The following is a 24785-nucleotide window of genomic DNA, read 5'->3' as shown; positions in this document are numbered from 1 at the left end:
TGCTGAGAGGGTCTTCTTCCTTGGCCAGCCTGTCCATGGCCACTTGAGGCCCTCAACCCTTGATGCCCCCCATCTCCCCAGCCCTAACCCCCAACTCCCCTCTCTCCACCACAGGCTATGTGGGTGCAGCCACCGTGGGAGCGGCTGCCTGGTGGTTCATGTACGCTGAGGACGGGCCTCATGTCAACTACAGCCAGCTGGTAGGGGGAGGCCACAGAGGAGGGGACCAGGAGGGTGCGGGGATGCAGGAGGGGACCAGGAGGGTGGCATGGAGGTGGCCCTGGACCTCAGTCTCCCATACCTTCCTTGCAGACTCACTTCATGCAGTGCACCGAGGACAACGCCCACTTCGAGGGCATAGACTGTGAGGTCTTCGAGGCCTCTGAGCCCATGACCATGGCCTTGTCCGTGCTGGTGACCATCGAGATGTGCAACGCACTCAACAGGTGGGCCCTCCCCGGCTATGCCTGCCACCCTCCCCTGAGGCCACTGCCCCTATCCTCCACTGTGCCACCTGCCTCCTCCCTCCTCACTGCGCCTTCTCCCTCCCCTTTCTCTCTGCAGCCTGTCCGAGAACCAGTCCCTGCTGCGGATGCCACCCTGGGTGAACATCTGGCTAGTGGGCTCCATCTGCCTCTCCATGTCCCTGCACTTCCTCATCCTCTACGTTGACCCCCTGCCGGTGAGGTTTCTTCCGCCCAGGGCCACCCACCCCAGCCCTGGGGAGCCCACGGCATGACCACTCCCACCAGGGATGCCGATGTGGGAGGCTGGTAGGAGTGGGCTGGGCAGTGCGAGTCTCTGGCTCCCTGCCCACCCGCTCCTGAGAGGACGCTTGTCCCCTGCCCCAGATGATCTTCAAGCTCCAGGCCCTGGACCTCGCCCACTGGCTCATGGTCCTCAAGATCTCACTGCCGGTCATTGGGCTCGACGAAATCCTCAAGTTCATTGCTCGGAACTACCTAGAGGGTAAGGAGTGCCCTCTCTGTCCCCAAGCCCTGGCTCCACCACAGCCCTTCCCTCCATGCTGCCCCTGCCCCACCCCGCCCCCTACTTTGCAGGTGGTAAGTTCCTCAGCCCTGGCAGGACCCGTGTCCACCTGTTCCCCCTGCACCTGCAGGGGCCACGTCTCCAGGGCAGCCCCACTGCCTCCTCAGCCCCCACAGCCCCCACACTGCCTCCCCACCTTGATAACAGTGCCTCTTGTCCTCTCTGGCCATAGGATAACCGTTCCCCCTCCTCCATCTCTTTGAGCCCGTGTCACAGGTATCACCCCCTTCTTGCCCTCACCCCAGCTGCTGTGCCCCTGCCACCCGCGCCCCTCAGCCCCTTGCGCATCGCATCCAAGGTCACTTGCGCTCGCAGCTCCACCTGGAGCCATTGCCGCTGCTGCTGCTGCGCTTCCAGTCGGGGTGGGCCGCTGGCCTCCCACTGGGTGTCAGTTCGGCTCCCAGGCCCTGGGCAGTGCCAGCCTCTGGGCCCGTCTGCTGCGCTGCGTTGCGCTGGCTGTGTGCTGGGCTGTCTCTGCTGTGGGGCTGCAGTGGGGGGGTGGGGTGTCTGGGGACACAGGTGAGTAAGGGAGGAACTGGTGGGGTGGTAAGCTTCTGAGCCTCCAGGTAAGTACGTGCCTGGGAGATGCACCTGGGAGGGACCTCGCTGTCCGCCTCATCCCTTCTCTTTCCCCTTCCAGATCCAGAAGATGAAAGAAGGAAGTGAACGTCCTTTTGCCCTGTCCTCCCCACCCTGATAGTGACGCATCTTCAGGCAGAGCTGTGGCACAGACCCCTGTCCTGTCCCCCACACCCCCGTCATGTGTCTGTTTATAAACACGACCCCTTCCCTTTCCTTCCCCCTCGGCCACCCACCTCCCTCTCAACCTTGTAAATCCCCTTTCCCAACCCCGAGGGGCTTGCAGGGACAAGGCGACTGACTGCGCTGAGCTGCTTATTTATTGAAAATAAATGACAGAAAAGTCTGGCCTTGCTTCTGTGCGTGCTTGGAGGCGTGGGTCGCCGCTGTGGACAAACGTCTTAGTGTCATGCAGACCAGAAGGCAGCTGCCTGTCCCAGGCCAGGGCCCACCTTACTGCCTCTGATGGGGACTCCTAGCCCCCATGGCTCAGCTGTGCCCTGGGCAGGGGATGGGCTAGGGCCAGGGGAGGGCTGGAGCCCAGGAGGCAGCACAGCAGCCAGAAAGTCGCAGGCCTGAGCCTGCACCTTTGGTTCCAGGAGGGGCTTGGGCCCCTCACCCAGGTGTAATCCCTGAGAGCAGGAGGCCCAGCCACCCTGGGAGGAGGCCCTGGAGGGTAGGGCAGTGGTGGCCCCATCAGTCCCCTCAACCCCAGGCTCAGGGACGGTGGAGAAGCCACCCAAGACCCCAGAGCCAGGCCTCACAGTTCTGGAGTGGGGAAAGGCGTCTTTCCCAGGGCGGGGGTGGGGACACCCTGACCCCCTCAGGTGTCCTTGATGTCCCTGATGTCCGTGAGTGGCGCCTCATCCATGATGCTGCGCACCTGCTCCAGGGTCTCTGCCTGGCGGATCCGCTCCAGGCGCACCTGTGCGGTCAGACGAGGGGAGCAGACGGCCTTGGTGGGGAAATGCAGCCTCTACCCCACCTGCTAGCCCCCAAGGGCAGGGCCTGGGACCAGTGGACCCAGGGGCCACCTCTGTGGGGCTGAGGCCACAAATGCCCTGAGCGTCCACCATGCCCTGTACTGAGGGCTTCAGGTGACTGACCAACGTGCACGTGAGAGTTTCAGGGTTTTTTGAGCAATAGCTCAGGACAGGACCATGCCAGCCCCAGGAGGAAGAAAGGACTCCCCTAACCAGGGGACTGTCCTTGCAAGACCCAGGAGAGGTCACCCGGACTGGAGCCAGCCAGTCCGGCAGGGCTGGGACAGGCCGTACCTGAAGGGCCTGGGACAGTCGCACGAAATCCCTCTGCACCTGCTCACTGGTCTCCAGCTCTGCCTGCAGCCGCAGCACCTTGGCCCTCTGTTCTGAGAGGTCTGGGAGCTGGGCCTGCGGGGACAGACACCACACTGAGCTGGGCCTGGCTCAGCCTGGGCCAGATGGGAGGGTGTGTGGCCGCAGCACGGGAGTTCCCAACACAGTAGCCCCTTCTACACCGCTCCTGACTCCAACCTCCTCTGTCTGGCTCGGCCAAGCCCAGCCATTGCCCCAGGGCTTCCTCCCACCTGGCCTGAGGGAGACACAGAGGGCGGGAGGGGTGGGGGAGGGTCCCTTTCCTCCCAGTCCCCCTGCCCTTCCCCTCACCTTGCTCTCTTCTTGCTGCACCCGCTCCATCTCCGTCCTCAGGCTGCACAGGGAGGCTGGGAAGTCAGGGCAGGGCGAGACGTCAGGGCCACGCCTCCTCCCTTTCCCCACCTAGCCCAGCCGGGGTGGGCGAGCCCCAAGATCACCTCCAGCACACACTCACCCTCCAGCACCTCTGTGGGAAGGAAAGAGAGAGAGGTCAAGGCCAGCGGTGCACCACCGCCTGTGTCCCCTCCCCGCTGCTGCCAAGGAGCCCCGGTGGCTCCTTGCAGGGCCGACAGGGGCCCTGGGCCCGGGGCTGGGGGCTCGTGCCCCTCCCCTCACCTGTGTCCTCCCGCTGCACCCTCAGCTGCCCCTCCAGGCTGGCCCTGGCTGCGGTCTCCTCCTCCAGAGCCTCCCGCAGCGTCACAATCTCGATCCGCAGGCGCTCTGCCCCGTGTTCCTGGGCCTGCAGCCGGGCCCTCGCCTCCTGCCGCGTGCGGCGCAGCAGCTGCTGCAGCTCCTGGAAGGGACGCGAGGAGTCACCTGCTGGGCCGGGGCAGGAAGGCAGCAGGGCAGGGGCCATCAGCCAGACGGGGATTGTGGGGAGGAACGGGGAAGGAAGGAAGGATGGAAGCAAATGGCTAAAGCAGGGAAGACCCCAAAATGCCCATCGTCTGGGAGGCGGATAGGCGCGCTCCGGCCCAGCGGAGGAAGCTCAGGACACACGGTCATGCCCCACACCGTGGAGGGCGCTCAGGAAGAGTCCCAACCAGAAAGTTCAGCAGATTACTTACAGCAAGAGCCCCTTGCCGGGTGCGAGGGCTCACACCTGTAATCTCACTACTTTGAGAGACCAAGGTGGGCGGCTCATGTGAGGTCAGGAGTTTGAGACCAGCCTAACCAATAAGATGAAATCCCGTCTCTACTAAAAATACAAAAATTAGGCCGGGCACGGTGGCTCACGCCTGTAATCCCAGCACTTTGGGAAGCCGAGGCCAGCAGATCACGAGGTCAGGAGTTCGAGACCAGCCTGGCCAATATGGTGAAACTCTGTTTCTACTAAAAATACAGAAAATAGCCGGGCGTGGTGGTGTGCGCCTGTAGTCAGTCCCAGCTACTCGAGAGGCTGAGGCAGAAGAATCACTTGAACCCAGGAGGCGGAGGTTGCAGTGAGTTGAGATCGTGCCACTGCACTCCAGCCAGGGCGACAGAACAAGACTCCATCTCAAACAGAAACAAAAACAAACAACAACAACAACAAAAAGGCAGCTGGTGGCCCGTGCCTGTAATCCCAGCTACTCAGGAGGCTGAGGCAGGAGAATCGCTTGAACCAAGGAGGTGGAGGTTACAGTGAGTCGAGCTGGCGCCACTAGACTCCAGCCTGGGCGACAGAGCAAGACTCTGTCTCTAAAAATAAAATAAAATAAACCCTTTCGTAAAACTCAAGAACAATGAAAGTTAAGCACCACGCTATACATGTAATGAAAACACCACCAAAGAAGACCGCGAGGGCAAAGCAGAGTCAAGGAATGGGGAGGAGGTGCCTGGAAGCGGACGGATCTCAGAGTGGGGAGGGCGCCTCAGGGATCTTTTTTATTGTTTTTTGTCTTTTGCTTTTTTTTTTTCTGAGACAGGCTCTCACTCTGTGGCCCAGGCTGGAGTGTAGTGACACGATCACAGCTCACTGTAGCCTCAACCTCCTAGGATCAAGCGTCCCGCCTCAGACACTTGAGTTGCTGGGACTACAGGTGGAGGCCACCACACCCGGCTAATTTTTGTATTTTTTGTAGAGATGGGGTCTCAACTATGTTGCCCAGGCTGATCTTGAACTCCTGGGCTCGAGTGATCCTCCTGTCTCAGGCTCCTAAGTAGCTGAGACTATGGGCACAAGCCACCAAGCCCAGCTAATACTTTTATTTTAGTTTTTTGTAGAGACAGGATCTTGCTTTGTTGCCCAGGTTGGTCTTGAACTCCTGGGCTCAAATGATCCTCCTGCCTCAGCCTCCCAAACTGCTGTGATTATAGGCGTGAGCCACTGTACCCAGCCACCAGGTGATCTATTTCTAATCAATTTATTAATAAGCCATATTATTATTTTGAGATGGAGCCTTGCTCTGTCGCCCAGGCTGGAGTGCAGTGGCGCCATCTTGGCTCACTGCAACTTCCACCTCCCAGGTTCAAGTGATTCTTCTGCCTTAGCCTCCCGAGTAGCTGGGATTATGGGCATGAACTACCACGCCCAACTAATTTTTTTTTTTTTTTTTGAGACAGAGTCTCGCTCTGTGGCCCAGGCTGGAGTGCAGTGGCCGGATCTCAGCTCACTGTAAGCTCCGCCTCCCGGGTTCACACCATTCTCCTGCCTCAGCCTCCCTAATAGCTGGGACTACAGGCGCCCGCCACCTCGCCCAGCTAGTTTTTTTGTATTTTTTAGTAGAGACAGGGTTTCACCGTGTTAGCCAGGATGGTCTCGATCTCCTGACCTCGTGATCCACCCGTCTCGGCCTCCCAAAGTGCTGGGATTACAGGCTTGAGCCACCGCGCTCGGCCTTTTTTTTTTTTTTTAAGACAGAGTTTCGCTCTTGTTGCCCAGGCTGGAGTGCAATGGCGCAATCTCAGCTCACCGCAACCTCTGCCTCCTGGGTTCAATCGATTCCCTAGCCCCAGCCTCCCAAGTAGCTGGGATTACAGGTGCCCGCCACCACACCAGGCTAATTTTTGTATTTTTAGTAGAGATGGGGTTTCACCATGTTGGGCAGACTGGTCTCGAACTCCTGACCTCAGGTGATCCACCCACCTTGGCTTCCCAAAGTGCTGGGATTACAGGCGTGAGCCACTGCGCCCGGCTCCGACTAATTTTTTTGTATTTTTAGTAGAGATGGGGTTTCACCATGTTGGCCAGGCTGGTCTCAAATTCCTGACCTCAAGTGATTTGCCCACCTCAGCCTCCCAAAGTGCTAGGATTACAGGTGTAAGCCATCATGCCTGGCTAATAAGCCATATTATAAAGAAATTAAGTTGACAAAGGCCAGACATAGATCCATGATGGCAGCTTGCTATGAACCAAAGATTATGATGAATTCAATCTTGTGGCTCATGTGTCACTTAAAAATAGCAAACCAACCAAATGACTGCTTCCTTCCTGCCAAGCATTCTGTTAACTCATTTTCTTTTGATGCCAATGCTGGAAAGGGTGTATGGTTCCATTTCGCAGATGAGGAAACTGAGCCTTAGAGAAGGCAAACGAGTTGGCCAAGCAAATATACAGCACCCTGGCTGGTCCCGACCAATGCTCTGCTCTGCCTGGGGAGGAGGGGCCCTCACGGTGGCTCCAGGCTCTCAGTGCCCACACTCGGCTTACTGGCACAGAACTGGGCAGTGATTCCTCCTCGCCCTGCTCCTGCTGCAGGCCCTGGGGGGCTGAGGATGGCTGCTGCTCGGCCCGGAGCCCTTGGTTTTCCTCATTCAACCGCTTTACCTCGTGGTGCAGGCACTTGTGGGTGGTGACCAGCTCTGCCTGTGGATGGACAGTTAGTACAAAGTAATGAAGAGGACAGGCGTCTCCAGTCCGTAGGAGGCCAAACCTCCTTGAACCCTCCTCCCAGACTGACAGCAAGAGAGCCCATGCCCCCTCTGCTCCTGAGCAAGGAAGGATCACTTTTTGCTACCAAGCTCTTCAGACACCCCGTCCCTGCTAACACGCAGGTTATAGGCTGCTGCCAGGGCCCAAGCTGGGTATTTTATTTGGTCCATACACACACACACACACACACACACACACATACACATTTATTTAAATATATATACATTTAAATTTAAAAAAAAATGTTTTTTTGAGACAGAGTCTCCCTCTGTCACCCAGGCTGGAGTGCAACGGCATGATCTCAGCTCACTGCAACCTCCACCTCCCGGGTTCAAGCGATTCTCCTGCTTCAGCCTTCCAAGTAGCTGGAATTACAGGTGCCCACCATCATGCTTGGCTAATATTTGTACTAGAAGGGGTTTCACCATGTTGGTCAGGCTGGTCTCAAACTCTTGACCTCAGATGATCCACCTGCCTCGGCCTCCCAAAGTGCTGGGGTTACAGGTGTGAGCCACTGTGCCCAGCCCATATATATTTCTTAAACCCTAAAGTAGTTGCCGACTCTAAAAATTGAGAGACAAGCCAGGTGTGGTGCTACACACCTATAATCCTGGCTAGGGGGGCGGTCAAGGTGGGAGGGTCACTTGAGGCCAGGAGTTTGAGACCAGCCTGAGCAACATACTGAGACCCCAACTCTACAAAAAACATTTATAAATTAGCTGGGCATGGTGGTGTAAGCCTGTAGTCCCAGCTGTTTAGGAGGCTGAGGCTGCAGGACTGCTTGAGCCCAGCAAGTTGAGGCTTCAGTGAGCTATGATTGTACCACTGCACTCAAGCCTGGGTGCTGAGCAACACACCAACTCTTTAAAAAAAATAGGAGACAGCCGGGCGCGGTGGCTCAAGCCTGTAATCCCAGCACTTTGGGAGGCCGAGACAGGCGGATCACTAGGTCAGGAGATCGAGACCATCCTGGCTAACACGGTGAAACCCCGTCTCTACTAAAAAATACAAAAAAGTAGCCGGGCGAGGTGGCGGGCGCCTGTAGTCCCAGCTACTCAGGAGGCTGAGGCAGGAGAATGGCGTAAACCCGGAGGGCGGAGCTTGCAGTGAGCCGAGATCCGGCCACTGCACTCCAGCCTGGGCGACAGAGCGAGACTCTGTCTCCAAAAAAAAAAAAAAAAAAAATAGGAGACAATACACAAATATTCATATTTTTGGTTTCTCTTGAAAAATCAGAAAATCTGGCAACAGTGAACCTGTGTTCTTAGGTGGCCACAGTCAGCAGAGCCCAGAGGCAGGAGCACCTTGCAGGAACCTCTGGTTCCAGGCTGCCCACTGCCCTCCTGCCCTACACCTGGCCCTGTTCAATCACGTATGTCTCCTCCCCAGTCTTGGTCAGCATCTGATTTGCTTTTTTTTTTCTTTGAGACAGAGTTTTGCTCTTTCACCCAGGCTGAAGTGCAATGGTGTGATCTTGGCTCACTACAACCTCTGTCCCTGGGTTCAAGCGATTCTCCTGCCTCAGCCTCCTGAGTAGCTGGGATTACAGGTGCCCACCACGATGCCTGGCTAATTTTTGTATTCTAAGTAGAAATGGGGTTTTGCTGTGTTGGCCAGGCTCAAACTCCTGACCTCAGGTGATCCAACTGCCTAGGCCTCCCAAAGTGCTAGGATTACAGGTATGAGTCACCTTGCCCAGCCAGATTTGCTTTTAATCCTCATGACTCTGCAAACTAGGCCCCACTATGTCAGTTTTATAGATGGTGAGACAGAGGCTGGGAATCTGGGATTAGCTCAAGATCAAACAGCTCTGTGTGGCTGCAAAGGCCCTGTTCTGGCCACGGCACCAGCTGCCCCAAAACCCTCTTACCTACCTGGCACCAGTTCCAGGGTGCGGCCTGAGCAGCTGGAGACAGGACAGGTGCCTTGACTTCCCACGTGCCCCCTTCCACCACACGCAACTGATTCCTGTTGGACTCCTCACCCTCCTTCCCCGGGGCTCCCAGGTACTCACCATCTGCAGCTGTACCCGCTCCTGGGCCTGGCTCACAGTCCCCTGCAGGGTCTGCAGCAGCTGCTCTGAGTTCTGGACCTGGGCCAGGAGCACCTGCATCTGGGTTGGAGGGAGGGTGAAAGTGAGGACAGGGGGATGTCAGGGGGCGGAAGGCAACCAGAGGCCCGGCTGGGGCTGCAGTGGCGGCAGGGACCCACCTGCTTGGCACAGTCCTCGTTGCTCCGTCTCAGGCCCTCTTGGAGCTCGTCCCGCTCGCGGCTGACGCTCTCCAGGTCCTTCTGTAGCTGTCGGCCCTGCCACAGACCCTGCCTTCAGCCTGCATCTCCTGGGAACTTAGGACCCCCTCACCACACTTCTCGTGGCCCACCTCTGCAGGGAGGTGCCCTCATCCACACAGTCCATCGAGTTACAGGCCCAGCCATCCTTTCTCCTCCCTTCACTCCCCACCCATCAGCAGGCCCTGCCGGGTCCATCTCCAAAGTGAATTCCACAGTGCCAGGTGCAGTGGCTCATGCCTGTAATCCCAGCACTTTGGGAGGCTGAGGCGGGCGGATCATTTGAGGTAAGGCGTTCAAAACCAGCCAGGCCAAAATGGTGAAACTCCATCTCTACTAAAAATACAAAAAGTTAGCTGGGTGTGGTGGTGGGACACCTATAATCTCAGCTACTTGGGAAGCTGAGGTAAGAGAATCACTTAAACCCAGAAGCAGAAGTCGCAGGGAGCCGAGGTCGCGCCACTGCACTCCAGCCTGGGTGACAGAGTAAAACTCTGTCTCAAAAAAAAAAAAAAAACAGGGCCGGGCACGGTGGCTCATATCTATAATCCCACCACTTTGGGAGGCTGAGGTGGGCGGATCACGAGGTCGGGAGTTCAAGACCAGCCTGACCAATATGGTGAAACCTAGTCTCTACTAAAAATACAAAAAAATTAGCTGGACGTGGTGGCAGGCCCCTGTAATCCCAGCTACTGGGGAGGCTGAGGCAGGAGAATCGCTTGAATCTGAAAGATAGAGGTTGCAGTGAGCCAAGATCGGGCCACTGCACTCCAGCCTGGGTGACAGGACGGGACTCCATTTTAAAAAAAAGTGGATTCTGGCTGGGCGCGGTGGCTCACACCTGTAATCCCAGCACTTTGGGAGGCCAAAGTGAGCGGATCACGAGGTCAGGAGATCAAGACCATCCTGGCTAACACGGTGAAACCCTGTCTCTACTAAAAATACAAAAAAATTAGCCAGGCATGGTGGCAGGCACCCGTAGTCCCAGCTACTCAGGAGGCTGAGGCAGGAGAATGGCATGAACCCAGGAGGCAGAGCTTGCAGTAAGCCGAGACTGCGCCACTGCACTCCAGCCTGGGCGACAGAGCGAGACTCCATCTAAAAAAAAATAAAGTGGATTCCACATCCACCCATTTCTTCCTGTCTTCTGTGGCCATCCCCTGGTCCAAGGTATCACCTTCCCGTACACCACAGTCCCAGCCTCTCAGCTTCTCCTGTGGCCCCTACCCCAACACATGCCTAAGTAAGCTTTCTTTTTTTTTTTTTTTTTTGAGATGGGGTCTCACTCTGTGACCCAGGCTGGAGTGCAGTGGTCCACGATCTTGGCTCACTGTAACCTCGACCTCCTGGGCTCAAGCAATCCTCTCACCTCAGCCTCCCAGAGTAGCCTGGATCACAGGCATGCCACCGCACCCAGCTACTTTTTTGTATTTTTTTGTAGGACAGGGTTTCGTCATGTTGCCCAGGCTGATCTCAAACTCCTGGGTTCCAGCATTCCGCCCACCTCAGCGTCCCAAAGTGCTGAGATTACACACGTGAACCACTGCACCTGGCCCCAAGTGAGCTTTTGAAAGCCTGGAGCTGGGAGGCTTCCCCTTGCTTAAAATTAACCCTGCAGGTGCTTCCTACATCTCCTAAGATGCACAATGCACAATCAGCCCCCAAGGCCGGACTCATGTGGTCCTGCCTTTCTTTCTGGTCTCCTCTTCTCTCCTCCCCGGTGGCCTTCCTGTTCCTCAGACACACTGTGGTCTCTCCATCCTCAGGGCCTTTGAACTCACAGGTCCTTGTGCCCTGGTCTTTTTTTTTTTTTTTGCGACAGTTTCACTCTTGTTCTCTTGTTGCCCAGGCTGGAGTGCAATGGCGCGATCTCAGCTGACTGCAACTTCCACCTCCTGGGTTCAAGCGATTCTCCCGCCTCTGCCTCCCAAGTAGCTGGGATTACAGGCATGCGCCACCACGCCTGTCTCCATGTTGGTCAGGCTCGTCTTGAACTCTCAACCTCAGGTGATCTGCCCGCCTCGGCCTCCCAAAGTGCTAGGATTACAGGAGTGAGCCACCATGCCCAGCCTGCCCTTTAAGAGCTCCTCCTCCTACCATCTGGGTCTCAGCTCCAGCCTGAACCCAGGTCAGTTTCCCTCACTGCCAGTCTCTATCCCATAACCCTGTTTAGTTTTTTTTCTGGGCATCTCCCTGGTAACAATGTCTTCCCCATGCATCCATGTGCATTTTTGTTAAAAGCACCTTTACTGAGTTATAAATTCTTTACCATATAATTTACCCATGTGAAATGTACAATTCATTTTTTTGCATCACATTACTATTATTATTATTATTATATTTCGAGACAGAGTTTCACTCTCGTTGCCCAGGATGGAGTGCAATGGCAGGATCTCGGCTCACTGCAACCTCCGCCTCCACAGTTCAAGCGATTCTCCTGCCTCAGCCTCACGAGTAGCCGGGATTACGGGCATGCACCACCACACCCAGCTAATTTTTATATTCTTAGTAGAGATGAGGTTTCACCATGTTATCTAGGCTGGTCTCGAACTCCTGACCTCAGATGATCCACCCACCTCGGCCTCCCAAAGTGCTGGGATTACAGACATAAGCCACTGCGCCCGGCCTTTTCTTTTTTCTTTTCTTTTTGAGACAGGTTCTCACTCTGTGACCCAGGATGGAGTGCGGTGGCACGATCTTGGTTCACTGCAGCCTCAATCTCCTGGGCTCAAGCGATCCTCCTGCCTCAGCCTCCCAAGTAGCTGGGACTACAGGTGCACACTTGGCTTTTTTTTTTTTTTTTTTTTAATTTTTGTAAAGAGACAGGGTCTCACTATGTTGCCCAGACTGGCCTTGAACTCCTAGCCACAAACAATCTTCCCACTCAGCTTCCGAGTGGCTGGGATGGCAGGTGTGAGCCACTGCACCTGGCCCCTGTGCATGTTTACATCTGCCTGCCTTCACTACGAGGGGGGCCTCTCTTCTCCCTGTGGAAGCTCTGGCTCTAGCTCTGGGTCTGAACACAGGTGGTGCAGGGGAAGCATCCAGCAGAGAGGGGGATGGCGCACCCCACCACCCTGCCCACAACACTCACCTCCATCTGCAGCTGCTCCCACTGGGTGTCTGGGACAAGCTGGTAGCCAGGAGGGGGCAGGTAGATGCCCTCGGGAACCAGGGTGCCCGTAGACACCAGCGAGGCCGTCTCTTCCTGTTCAGGGCTCAGGCCCTGGCGGCTGCGGGGCAGGGAGGAGCTGCTGCCGACCCCACCACCAAGGGAGAAGGAGGAGATGGAGGCGCTGTCATCGCAGTTGTGAGCGAAGGCCTCAGCTGCCGGACCCCCATCTCCGCTCAGCTCCTCCAGAGGCTCCAGCGGGGGCGATGGGTCCCGGGACAGGGGCAGCAACTCCGTGGAGTCGTGCAGGGAAGGGGCATGCCGGGGACGTCTCTAGGGAAGGGGGCAGGGAAGAGGCTGGGGGGCCAGGGTCCTCTGGCACCCCTCCTTCCCCAGAGCCCCCTGGCCGCGCCCTCACCTGGATCTCCTGTATCAGCTCCTCGGCCCTCAGCAGCTTCGCCTTCAGCTCCTCGATCTCCTTCTCCATGGGCAGAACGATCTCCCGCAGCTTCTCCGAGTCCTCGTGGGCCTGGAGGGAGTGGCGTTTGGCAGCAGTAGTTCCCCCCTCCCGAGTGCTGAAGCCCCAGGTCTGTTCAGAGCTTCCTCTCCAAGCACATCAGCTCTCCTAATCCTCCCTAGAAGGTGCTGTCTACCATCATTCCAGAGATAAGAACACAGAGGCTCTAGAAGCTTCCACGACTTGCCCCAGGGCATAAGGGCAAGGATGAAGGTCACGACTTCTTCCTGTGGCCCTGTCACTCACCATATCTTCCTTCCCCAATATCCATTTTTTCCTTTTGTAATAGAACTTTATCTTTTTTTTTTTTTGAGATGGAGTCTTGCTCTATCACCCAGGCTGGACTGCAGTGGCACGATCTTGGCTCACTGCTACCTCCACCTCCTGGGTTCAAGCCATTCTCCTGCCTAAGCCTCCCCAGTAGCTGGGATTACAGGCACGCTTCACCATGCCCAGCTAATTTTTGTATTTTTAGTAGAGACGTGGTTTCACCATGTTGGCCAGGCTGGTGTCGAACTCCTGACCTCGTGATCCGCCAGCCTCAGCCTCCCAAAGTGCTGGGATTACAGGCTTGAGCCACCGCACCCGGCTTTTTGAAAAACTTTTTTAAAGAGATGAGCTCTCGTCCGGGCGCGGTGGCTCAAGCCTGTAATCCCAGCACTTTGGGAGGCTGAGATGGGCAGATCACTAGGTCAGGAGATCGAGACCATCCTGGCTAACACGGTGAAACCCCATCTCTACTAAAAAATACAAAAAACTAGCCGGGCGAGGTGGCAGGCGCCTGTAGTCCCAGCTACTCGGGAGGCTGAGGCAGGAAAATGGCGTAAACCCGGGAGGCGGAGCTTGCAGTGAGCTGAGATCTGGCCACTGCACTCTAGCCTGGGCGACAGAGCAAGACTCCGTCTCAAAAAAAAAAAAAAAAAAAAAAGAGATGAGCTCTCTTTCCGTTCCCCAGGCTGGAGTGCAGTGGTGCAATCGCGTCCCACTGTAGCCTACATCTCCAGGACTCAAGCCATCCTCCTGCCTCAGCTTCCTGAGTAGCTGGGGCTACAGGCATGTGCACCAATGGGCTAATTTTTATATTTTTTGTGGAGACAGGATATTGCTATGTTGTCCAGACTGGTTTTGAATTCCTGGACTCAAGTGATCCTCCCACCTCAGCCTCCCAAGGTGCTGGCATTACAAGTGTAATTCCCAACATCTGGGTTGGGATTACACCAATGTCCAGCGCACCTCACATTATTAGTTGGGCATGTGGTCTAAATCCTAGAATACCATCCACATTTATCTACTTCCTTGCAACTAAACAGATCATCTGGCTAAGTTCCAGCTCCTGAGATAGAAACAGATGAGCTAAGGGGACCTTCCAGGACAACTCTTTATTTGTATTATTATTACATTTTTTTTAGATGGAGTCTCACTCTGTTGCCCAGGCTAAAGAGGACTGGCATGATCTCGACTCACTGCAACCTCCGCCTTCTAGGTTCAAGCAATTCTCTTGCCTCAGCCTCATGAGTAGCTGGGATTACAGGCACCCCGCCACCACGCTCGGCTAATTTTTGTATTTTTAGTAGAGATGGGGTTTCACCATGTTGGCCTGGCTGGTCTTGAACTCCTGAGACCACCCACCTCGGCCTCCCAAAGTGCTGGGATTACAGGTGTGAGCCACCATGCCTGGCCCAGGACAACTTTTATTTATTTTGATAAGAAGTTTCACTCTTAGGCCGAGGCAGGCGGATAACAAGGTCAGGAGATCGAGACCATGGTGAAACCCCATCTCTACTAAAAATACAAAAAATTAGCCGGGCGCTGTGGCGGGCGCCTGTAGTCCCAGCTACTCAGGAGGCTGAGGCAGGAGAATGGCGTGAACCCGGGAGGCAAAGCTTGCAGTGAGCCGAGATCACGCCACTGCACTCCAGCCTTGGGGGACAGAGCGAGACTCCGTCTCAAAAAAAAAAAAAAAAGGTCACTTTTGTTGCCCAAGCTGGAGTGCAATGGCACTATCTCCTCTCACTGCTACCTCTACCTCCCAGGTTCAAGCAATTCTCCTGCCTCAGCCTCCCAAGTAGCTAGAATTACAGATGCATGCCACCACGCCCAGCTAATATTTTTGTATTTTTAGTAGAAGGGGGTTTAACCATGTTGGCCAGGCTGGTCTCGAACTTCTGAGACCACCCACCTCGGCCTCAAATGATCTGCTCGCCTCGGCCTCCCAAAGTGCTAGGATTATAGGCGTGAGCCACTGTGCCTGGCCTAGGACAACTCTTTAAAGGAAGAGGTTGTGCCTTTCTTTATTCCTCCTTCTCCTCCTTTTTGCTGGCTGGAATGTGGACATGATGGCTGGCACTCAAGCAGTCATCTTGGACCATGAGGCAATATATTACCTATGGCAAAACAGCAATATAGAAGGAGCCTGCTTGACAACTTGTCGAGCTGCCTTACCAGTCCTGAAATGTCTACCTCTGGACTTGAAGGAAAAAACAAATTTCTGAGCCAGGTGCAGTGGCTCACGCCTGTAATCCCAGTACTTTGGGAGGCCAAGGCGGATGGATCACCTGAGGTCAGGAGTTTGAAACCAGCCTGGCCAACACGGCAAAACCCTGTGTGTACTAAAAATACAAAATTAGCCGGGCATGGCAGTGGGCACCTGTAATCCCAGCTACTCAGGGAGACTGAGGCACGAGAATAGCTTGAACACGGGAGGTAGAGGTTGCAGTGAGCCGAGATTGCACCACAGAACTCCAGCCTGGGCAACAGAGTGATACTCCATCTCCGAAAAAAAAAAAATTTCTGGCCAAGTGCAGTGGCTCACGCCTGTAATCCCAGCACTTTGGGAGGCCAAGGTGGGCGGATCACAAGGTCAGGAGTTCAAGACCAGCCTGGCCAACATGGTGAAACCCTGTCTCTACTAAAAATAGAAAAATTAGCTGGGTGTGGTGGTGCGTGCCTCTAATCCCAGCTACTTGGGAGGCTGAGGCAGGAGAACTGCTTGAACCGGGACCTGGGATGCGGAGGTTGCAATGAGCTGAGATGGTGTCACTGCACTCCAGCCTGGCGACAGAGCAAGACTCTGTCCCAAAAAAAAAAAAAAAAAAAAGATGTCGCATTTAAGCCACTGTTAATTTGGGTTTTCAATCACATGCAGGCAAATTTCATCCTAATCGATTTGTTCTCCCACACTCCCATCACCACCATAGAGCTGACCATATTTTCCCATCTCTTTTCAAGCTTAGGATCCTGCTGACGTTGAACAGACAACAGCCTCTACATATCTCCACTTATATGTTCCACAGGCTCCTCTAATCGTAGACATCCAAAACAAACCACTCAGGGATGCTGCTCTTCCTGCCACAAGCACTCAGCCAGCGAGAACGGCCCTGCTGGCCACAAGCTGTTCAAGGCAGAAATCTGCCAGTCATCCCTGTCCCCGGCACTCCCCACTTCTAGTTCATGCCCTTTCCACTCCTTGAATCACTTGAAATCTTCTCAAGCAAGCTCAGTTTAATCCTCCAAATCTCTTTTTCTTTTTTGAGATGGAATCTTGCTCTGCTGCCCAGGCTGGAGTGCAGTGGTGTGATCTCGGCTCACTGCAACCTCTGCCTCCTGGGTTCAAGAGATTCTCTTGCCTCAGTCTCCTGAGTAGCTGGGATTACAGGTGCCCGACACCATGCCTGGCTAATTGTGGTACTTTTTTAGTAGAGACAGGGTTTCCCCATGTTGGCCAGGCTGGTCTCAAACTCCTGACCTCAAGTGATCTGCCCACCTCAACCTCCTAAAGGGCTAGGATTACAGGTGTGGGCCACCATGCCCAGCCCTGATGCTCCCTTCACTGTGTTGGGTGGCTTTCATTGAGCGGGGCCCTGTCCTTTACCAACCTGCTGAGGTGTTCCCTGAGGAACATTCCGGATGCACGGGGCAGCCCGGATGCTGGAAAGATGTGGCTTGAAGGTCTTTGTTTCATGGGCTCCTGTTTTCATCTTTGTCTTTCTAACTAGGTAATTGACACCATCCCTGAGCCTCAGTTTCCTTATGCATGAAATAAGAATATTAATTGAAGTATCTATCTCACAGGTCTGCTGTAGGATCAAATGAAGTAACAATGCAAATTTGCTTCGAAAGGTGAAGCATGTGATAATAAATATGTGCTTCCTATAATTGTTAATAACAGCAATAATAAAGGAGGTGACATATCATAGAGATTAAGAACACTTTCGAACCAGCCTGGGCCGGGCGTGGTGGTTCACGCCTGCAATCCCAGCACTTTGGGAGGCGGAGGCAGGCCGATCACTGGAGGTCAGGAGTTCGAGACCAGTCTGGCCAACACGGCGAAACCCCACCCCTACTAAAAATACAAAAAATTTAGCCGGGCATGGTGGCAGGTGCCTGTAATTCTAGCTACTCAGGAGGCTGAGGCAGGAGAATCAGTTGAACCCAGGAGGCAGAGGTGGCAGTGAGTCGAGATCACGCGACTGTTCTCCAGCCTGGGTGACAGAGCAAGACTCTCTCAATAATAAATAAATCAGTTAAAAAAAAACAGCCTGCCTAGACTTTTTTTTTTAAGAGACAGGGTCTTACTCTGTCACCCAAGCTGGAGTGCAGTGATGTGATCATAGCTCACTGCAGGCTTGATTTCTGGCTCAAGTGATCCTCCCATGTCAGCCTCTTGAGTAGCTGGGACTACAGGTGTGCACCACCATGCCCAGCTAATTTAACAAAAAAATTTTTTAGAGATGGGATCTTGCTATGGTGCCCAGGCTGGAGTGCAGTAGTGAGATCATCGCTCAGTGCAGCTTCAAGCTCCTGGCCTCAAGTGATCCTCCTGCCTTGCCTTTCCAAAGTGCTGGGATTATAAGCATGAGTCAGGCTTCTGCTTAGATTGTAAAATCTCAACTCCATTCCCTTTTATGTGCATAAACAGGAGAAGTACTGAATTTCCCTGAGCCTTACCATACTCATCTGATAAATGGATCTAATAGATCTCCCTTACAGGGAATGGACTGGGGAGGCTAACTCTGTCAAGCACTAAGCACAGTGCCTAAAGCATCAGAGGCATCTTTTTTTTTTTTTTTTTTTGAGACGGAGTCTCGCTCTGTCGCCCAAGCTGGAGTGCAGTGGCCGGATCTCAGCTCACTGCAAGCTCTGCCTCCCAGGTTCACGCCATTCTCCTGCCTCAGCCTCCCGAGTAGCTGGGACTACAGGCGCCCGCCCCCTCGCCCGGCTAGTTTTTTGTACTTTTTAGTAGAGACGGGGTTTCACCGTGTTAGCCAGGATGGTCTCGATCTCCTGACCTTGTGATCCACCCGCCTCGGCCTCCCAAAGTGCTGGGATTACAGGCTTGAGCCACCGTGCCCGGCCATCTTTTTTTTTTTAAGACGAAGTCTCGCTCTGTTGCCCAGGTTGGAGTACAGTGGCATAATCTTAGCTCACAGCAGCCTCTGCCTCCTGGGTTCAAGTGATCCTCCTGCCTCAACCTCCTGAGTAGCTGGGATTATAGGTGTGCGCTACAGGCTGATTTTTGTATTTTGAGTAGAGACAGGGCTTCACCATGTTGACCAGGCTGGTCTCGAACTTCTGACCTCAAGTGATCCACCTGCCTTGGCCTCCCAAAGTGTTGGGATTACAGATGTGAGTCACTGCACCAAGCCAGGAGGTAACAATATATCACCAAGCAGTAATGTTCACCAGGAACAGTCAATATTTAATAACAGTAAGAAATTTTTTTGTTACCCTTAAGTGTAAGTTTCCTTTCCTCTACATAACTTAATTTTGGAGCTAAGCCAACTTGGTCACCCACTAATAAGGGGCAAGCCAGGACCCTATGGAGCATAGAGCCAAGCTCTCAACAACATCTGGTAACTCTGTGCTATTCCTAGAATCACTGCTGGGTGCCCTGCACCCCATGACTAGGCAATGGGACATCCACAGTCCTTAACATCCTTCCAAATCCCAGGGCAGTGGGGAAACCATCCCAACCCCAACCTTTTCCATCTGCTTCTCCAGGGAGTCCAGGGGGTGGGCCCGGGACAGCAGCTGCTTCAGGCGGCCCAGTTCCCGCTCCTTCTCCTCACAGTGCTGCTGCTGCTGCTGTCGCTCCTGCTTCAGGGCGGCGATCTGGGCTTCATAGCTACTGATGGAGTCTGGTGGGGGAGAGGGAGGGTCAATGAGCCGGCCCTGCCTGTGGGCGAGCAGGGGACTCTTGATGCACTGACTCTGTGAGACAATCTACCATAGCGGTTGCCATGGCAGGCTTTGCAGAAATTGACCTGGGCAATCACTCAGCCTCTCTGTGCATCAGTGTCCTTAGGTGCAAAATGGGGAAACTACGGATCATCCTTCTTGTGGCTACAGATTAAATGAGATGACATATCTAAGATAGTGTACAAAAAAATAAAAAATAAAAATAGATGAGATGACACAGGCAAGGTGTCCAGCCCTTTCTCAGACACACAGAAGATGTGACACTGTTCCTATTAATATATACCAGGAACAGTCAATATTTAAGAACACTAAGAATTTTTTTTGATTATTATTATTATTGTTTTGAGACAGAGTCTCACTGTCACCCAGGCTGGAGTGCAGTGGTTCAATCTTGGCTCAGTCACTGCAACCTCCGTCTCCTGGGTTCAAGCGATTCTTTTGCCTCAGCCTCCCATGTAGCTGGGATTACAGGTGCCCACCACCACACCCAGCTAATTTTTCTATTTTAGTAGAGATGGGGTTTTGCGATGTTGGCCAAGCTGCTCTTGAACTCCTGACCTCAAGCAGTCCACCTGTCTTGGCCTCCCAAAGTGCTGGGATTATAGGTGTGAGCCACTGCTCCCAGCCTCATTTCTTTTAATTTTTGAGAAAGGGTCTCACTCTGTCGCCCAGGTTGAAGTGTAGTGTCGCAATCATGACTCACTGCAACCTCAGCCTCCTGGGCTCAAGCAATCCTCCCACCTCAGTGTCCCGAGTAGCTGGGACTACAGGCACACCCTAGCACGCTTGGCTAATTTTTGCATTTTTTGTAGAGATGGGGTCTCACCATGTTGCCCAGGCTGGTCTGGAACTCCTGAGCTCAAGCAATCTTCCCCTCTCACCCTCCCAAAGTGCTGGGATTACAGGCATGAGCCACCACACCCGGCCCTTAATCATAGTCATAAATATTTACGTTGGATCAGACTCTGAGCTGGACTCTGGAAATGCAGAAATCAATCCAACACAAAGCCTGCCACCGGGAACTCACAGTCCAATGAAGAGGGCGGCTGTGGCAATAGTTAGGATGCAGTATGGGAAGAGGTAAAGGAGAGGACCCTTCCTGGGCTTGGAGATCGCAGAGGAAGGAGCCCTCACTCTGCCTGCCTGGCCAGTCAGGAGAGGACAGTGGTAGACAGTGAAGGAGGGAAAGGATGCATGAGTTTAACAGGACCAGTGTGAGCAGCGGAAGAGCGGCTGGCATGGCTGCGGCATGGTGAGGTATGTTGGAGGTGTTGGAACAGCAAAAGCACCCAAGGAGACACTGGAAAGGAGGCAGTAGGTGGCTCCCAGGGCCTTGCATGTGACGCCAAGAAGTTTGGAACTTATCCTACAGGTCAGCAGGAGATGGAGGTGATGCTGGATAGAATATAGACTTTTTTGGCCGGGCGTGGTGGCTCAAGCCTGTAATCCCAGCACTTTGGGAGGCCGAGATGGGCGGATCACAAGGTCAGGAGATCGAGACCATCCTGGCTAACACGGTGAAACCCCGTCTCTACTAAAAATGCAAAAAAATTAGCCGGGCGTGGCGGCAAGCGCTTGTATTCCCAGCTACTTGGGAGGCTGAGGCAGGAGAATGGCGTGAACCCAGGAGGCAGAGCTTGCAGTGAGCCAGGATCGCGCCACTGCACTCCAACCTGGGCGACTGAGCGAGACTCCGTCTCAAAAAAAAAAAAAAAAAGAATATAGACTTTTTTTTTGTTGTTGTTGTTAGGGAGTCAGGGCCTGGCGCCGTGGCTCACACCTGTAATCCCAGCACTTTGGGAGGCCGAGGTGGGCAGATCACCTGAGGTCAGGAGTTTGAGACCAGCCTGGCCAACATGGTGAAACCCTGTCTCTACTAACACAAAATTTAATGAGGTGTGGTGGTGGGCGCCTGTAATCCCAGCTACTTGGGAGGCTGAGGCAGGAGAACTGTTTGAACCCAGGAGGCGGAGGTTGCAGTGAGCCGAGATTGTGCCACTGCACTTCAGCCTGGGTGACAGAGCAGGACTCTGTCTCAAAAAAAGAAAACAAAAAAAAGAGAGTCAGGGTCTCCCTCTGTCACCTAGGCTGGAGTGCAGTGGCGAAATCATAGTTCACTGCAGCCTTAAACTCTTGGGCTCAAGCGAACCTCCCACCTCACCCTCCCAAGTAGCAGGGACCACAGGCACTTGCCACCATACCCAGCTAAGGGTCTCATTTTGGTACCCAGGCTGGTTTCAAACTCCTGACCTCAACTGATCCTCTTACCTGAGTAACATGGACTTGTTTTATTTTTGGTAGAATCTGGTCATTTTTTGTTTGTATAGGGATTGACCTATTACCGTGCACTAACAGTAGAAGTAAAGGTTCAGCTGGGCCGGGTGCAGTGGCTCACGCCTGTAATCCCAGCACTTTGGGAGGCCAAGGCGGGTGGATCACAAGGTCAGGAGATCGAGACCATCCTGGCTAACACAGTGAAACCCCATCTCTACTAAAAATACAAAAAATGGGGCCAGGTGTGGTGGCCCACGCCTGTAATCCCAGCACTTTGGGAGGCCAAGGCAGGTGGATCATGAGTTCAGGAGATCGAGACCATCCTGGCTAACACGGTAAAACCCCATCTCTGCTAAAAATAAAATTAAAATAAAATTAGCCAGGCGTGGTGGCAGGTGCCTGTAGTCCCAGCTAGCTGGGAGGCTGAGGCAGGAGAATGGTGTGAACCTGGGAGGCGAAGCCTGCAGTAAGCCAAGATCGTGCCACTGCACTCCAGCCTGCGTGACCGAGCAAGACTCCATCTCAAAAAAAAAAAAAAAAAACCCAAAAAATTAGCCAGGCGTGGTGGCACACACCTGTAGTCTCAGCTACTTGGGAGGCTGAGGCAGGAGAATCGCTTGAACCTGGGAGGCAGAGGTTGCAGTAAGCTGAGATCGCAACACTGCACTCCAGCCTGGGTAACAGAGTGAGACTCTATCTTTAAAAAAAAAAAAAAAAAAAAAGTTCAGCTGTCAGGCTGCTTGGCTGTTTTCCAGCTGTATGACCTTGGGCAAGTTATTTAACCTCTCCCGGCCGCAGAGCTTCCTCTGTAAAATGGAGATGGATAATAGTTCCTGCCTCACAGAGTTTGTTATGAAGATTAGTTACTCATAAAGCATTTAGCTCAGTGCCTGGCACACAGTGAGTGCTCAAAACATGCTACCTGGCCAGGTGCGGTGGCTCACACCTGTAATCCCAGCACTTTGGGAGGCCAAGGCCGGCAGATCATTTGAGCTCAGGAGTTCAAGGCCAGTCTGGGTAACATAGTGAGACCCTGTTTCTACAAAAAGTACAAAAAATAGCCAGGCATGGTGGCATGCACCTGTAGTCCCGGCCACCTGGGAAGCTGAGGTAGGAGGATCTACATGAGCCCAGGAGTTGGAGGTTGCAGTGAGCTGAGATCACACCAGCGGGATGTGACACACTCCAGCCTGGGCGACAGAGTGAAACTCTTATTGACTCAAGAAAAAAAAAAAAAAAGCTAGCTATTGTTATTATTTAGGACACACCTGGTTTTTCTTATATAGAAGAGATAACAAGTTTCCCTTAATAAATGTATGTAAAATTTTAAAATGTGGATCTATTTAAAGAACAAATACTGAGTAAATAGCAGAGTAAGTTGTACAAGGATGTATCTACATTGCACAGGCACGTGGATCCTGAAATGTGGGCAATACAGCCCCAGAGAAGTCTCCAGGAGCGGCTGTTAGAAAGGGAAATCGCATGGTGGGAAGGGAATTTTAGGAAGTTTACTCTGGAAGCCAACGTCAAGGCCAGACTATAGAGGGAGATCCATGAGAAAGTTAGGACAAAAGTCCAGGAGAGAGTTGACAAGAGCCCCACCACAGCAGGGGCAGAGCAGCGGGGGCAGAGCAGCGGGGGCAGAGCAGCGGGGGCAGAGCAGCGGGGGCAGCTCTGACATCTGTTTCAGAGGCTCTGGCTTCTGCTAGAGGAAGGAGAGTAGAAAACAGGATGAGCAGCTGGGGCTTCTGGAGCCAGAGGAGCAAGTACAGAGAACATGGGGTGGAGGCAGGGAAGCTGGTGCATGGCGTGGGGTGGAGGAGGGAGTGTCTGGGGAAGGCTAGAGAGCAGAGCATTAGACTCACAAAGACTGGGCCAGGGCTGATTCTATTTCCCAGAAGTCCAGACTAAAATGAGGTTGGTCTGGGGAACTGAGAAGTTTCTCACCCATCTTCAGGGTTGATCAATCATCAGTGAGGGACAAGAAATGACATGGGCAAGGCAACAGATAGAAGCTGGGAGCTAAACTTAGCTGTAACTGACAGAGCTGCTGCTATCACATGGAGTGCTTCTATGCAAATTTTAAAAGGGCGGCCCTTCCTCCGGGCCACAGGCATGCCCAGAGCTAGGCAGCCCTGCTAACTTATCCCACAGCTTATCTGTGCCCCCTCATCCTTTTCTCGTCATGCACTCCCCAGTATGGGGCTGATGGGGAGTCTAGGTGATTCCCCCGTCTCACCTTTCAGGATGGCCTGCAGCGAGGCCACCTCCTCTTGGCACTGCCGCTGCACCGCAGCCACAGCCTCGGCCTTCGTGCTCTCGCTCACCTCTGCCACAGCCTTCATGGTTTCCATTTCTGCCAGGGCGCCTGCCAGCTCAGCCCGAAGCCGGCTGAGCTCACCTGACTCGGCCTCACCATTTGCCCCTTCCTGGGGCTGGGGGTCCTCCAGTGCTGTGGGGGACAGGGATAAGCTTCTCTTCCCATCTCTTAACACCCCAGGCCACCTACCGGCTTAGCAAGTCCTGCAACCTAGTACTGTTGCCTTCACCCGGGACCGCCTTCACCTGGGCCCGCCCCGCTCACCTGGCCCCGCCCCTGCCCCGCCCCCTTTCCACTCGCTCTGCCGGGTGCTGCCTACATTCCATCTCTTCGCGGTGGCCAGTTTCACTCAATCCTCTCTTCAGTCCAACCTGGCCCCGCCCTCCCAATGGCCGCGCCCCTTCCTCACCGGGCCCCACCTCGCACCTGTCACTGGCTCTACCCCTTGAATGGCCGGGCCACGCCCCCTTCGCCGAGAGCTCTAGGCCCCGCCCCTTCCTCCATCACCCCTCTCCACCCCCCATCCGCAGGTGTCTAGGTCGGCCCCGCCCCCAGCTTCACCGCCCTCTGCATGCACGGACGCCCCCTCACGTACCAGCCCCCGGCCGCCGCCGCCGCTCGTCGTTGTCCGCGGCCACCGGCGCAGCTGCCGCCATTGCCTCAGAGCAAACGGCGGATTCCCGCACTCCCTGGTGACAGAGCTCACCGCTTCCGGGTCCTTTCGGCTGTTTCCGGATCCGCTCGGCTGTTTCCGGATCGGCCCCGGGCTGGAGGCCCCGGACGGAGGATGAGGGATTGCCGAGCCTCGGCCGGAGATTCCCGAGTCAGCCCCCGGCCCAGGCCCCGCCCCGGCTCTTCTTGGCTGGGTCGCGGGGTTTGGGAGTACTCCTGCGTTTCAAGCCCCGAAGAGGATCCTTAAGACGTCTTCCCAGGCGCCTCTCCGTGACCTCGGAAGCCCTGCTCCAATTTTGCCTCCTCCAGGACACCGGCCTGCCGAGCGCTCCCCCTCGCTCCCTCGCTGCCCCTGCCCGGAGCCAGCCTTTGATCGGCTCCGGCCGCCCTTCCGCCCGAGCCTGGCTTGCGTTACAGCGAATTGTGGCGGGGCCCTCCCTGCACCTCCGCCCTCGTGGAGTGTCCCTCGGGGCAGGGCCGGGTCGGCTTCATTTTTCTGAGCGCTTCGAAGTCCCCGTGTAGTTAGTCGGAGTCTGAAACTTGCACGTCCCCACCCCCATTTTGTT

General features: G+C 54.5%; 2 protein-coding genes across 5 annotated transcripts in view; one reads left to right on the top strand and one right to left on the bottom strand.

The window, feature by feature from the left end:
• ATP2A1 (ATPase sarcoplasmic/endoplasmic reticulum Ca2+ transporting 1) overlaps window positions 1–1977 on the top strand; it is a 30769-nt gene extending 28792 nt beyond the window's left edge. Inside the window, exons 18-23 of one of the 2 annotated variants that reach the window (XM_033217941.1) lie at window positions 115–200; window positions 313–446; window positions 565–682; window positions 852–969; window positions 1223–1266; window positions 1691–1977. In XM_033217941.1, coding sequence (XP_033073832.1) covers window positions 115–200; window positions 313–446; window positions 565–682; window positions 852–969; window positions 1223–1227 — 461 coding nt within the window. In that variant the 3' untranslated portion in view covers window positions 1228–1266; window positions 1691–1977. The remainder of the gene's footprint in view (window positions 1–114; window positions 201–312; window positions 447–564; window positions 683–851; window positions 970–1222; window positions 1267–1690) is intronic. The other variant, XM_033217940.1, reaches the window with a different exon arrangement.
• On the bottom strand, window positions 1932–24785 carry RABEP2 (rabaptin, RAB GTPase binding effector protein 2). 3 transcript variants are annotated; one of them, XM_033217942.1, is made up of 13 exons: window positions 24143–24785; window positions 23467–23679; window positions 18735–18892; window positions 12657–12767; window positions 12221–12571; window positions 9049–9144; window positions 8852–8950; window positions 6616–6771; window positions 3600–3777; window positions 3439–3450; window positions 3276–3331; window positions 2907–3020; window positions 1932–2554 (listed from the first exon to the last, which is right to left on the bottom strand). In XM_033217942.1, exons 1-13 carry the CDS (start codon window positions 24201–24203, stop codon window positions 2453–2455), a joined length of 1707 nt encoding a protein of 568 aa, XP_033073833.1. In that variant the 5' UTR covers window positions 24204–24785; the 3' UTR covers window positions 1932–2452. The 3 variants fall into 3 exon arrangements, with proteins under 3 accessions (XP_033073833.1, XP_033073834.1, XP_033073835.1); XM_033217943.1 differs by lacking the exon at window positions 24143–24785 and adding an exon at window positions 23867–23959; XM_033217944.1 differs by lacking the exon at window positions 1932–2554 and having other exon boundaries at window positions 2929–3020; window positions 3276–3318; window positions 24143–24517.

Source organism: Trachypithecus francoisi, unplaced genomic scaffold (genome assembly GCF_009764315.1).
Source record: "Trachypithecus francoisi isolate TF-2019V2 unplaced genomic scaffold, Tfra_2.0 Lachesis_group10, whole genome shotgun sequence".
Lineage (NCBI taxonomy): Eukaryota > Metazoa > Chordata > Mammalia > Primates > Cercopithecidae > Trachypithecus > Trachypithecus francoisi.
The sequence above is the reverse complement of the archived record's forward strand: the minus strand, read 5'-3'. Positions and strand labels throughout refer to the sequence as shown.

Bases quoted from the DNA above. Each gene is read 5' to 3' on its own strand.
- RABEP2 (XM_033217942.1), bottom strand. From the start codon at position 24,203: ATGGCGGCAGCTGCGCCGGTGGCCGCGGACAACGACGAGCGGCGGCGG. The intron at 12,572-12,656 runs GTGAGGGCGCGG...CCCCTTCCCTAG, and splicing joins AGCTGATACAGGAGATCCAG to AGACGTCCCCGGCATGCCCC. The intron at 6,772-8,851 runs GTGAGTACCTGG...GTCCATCCACAG, and splicing joins AGCGGGTACAGCTGCAGATG to GCAGAGCTGGTCACCACCCA.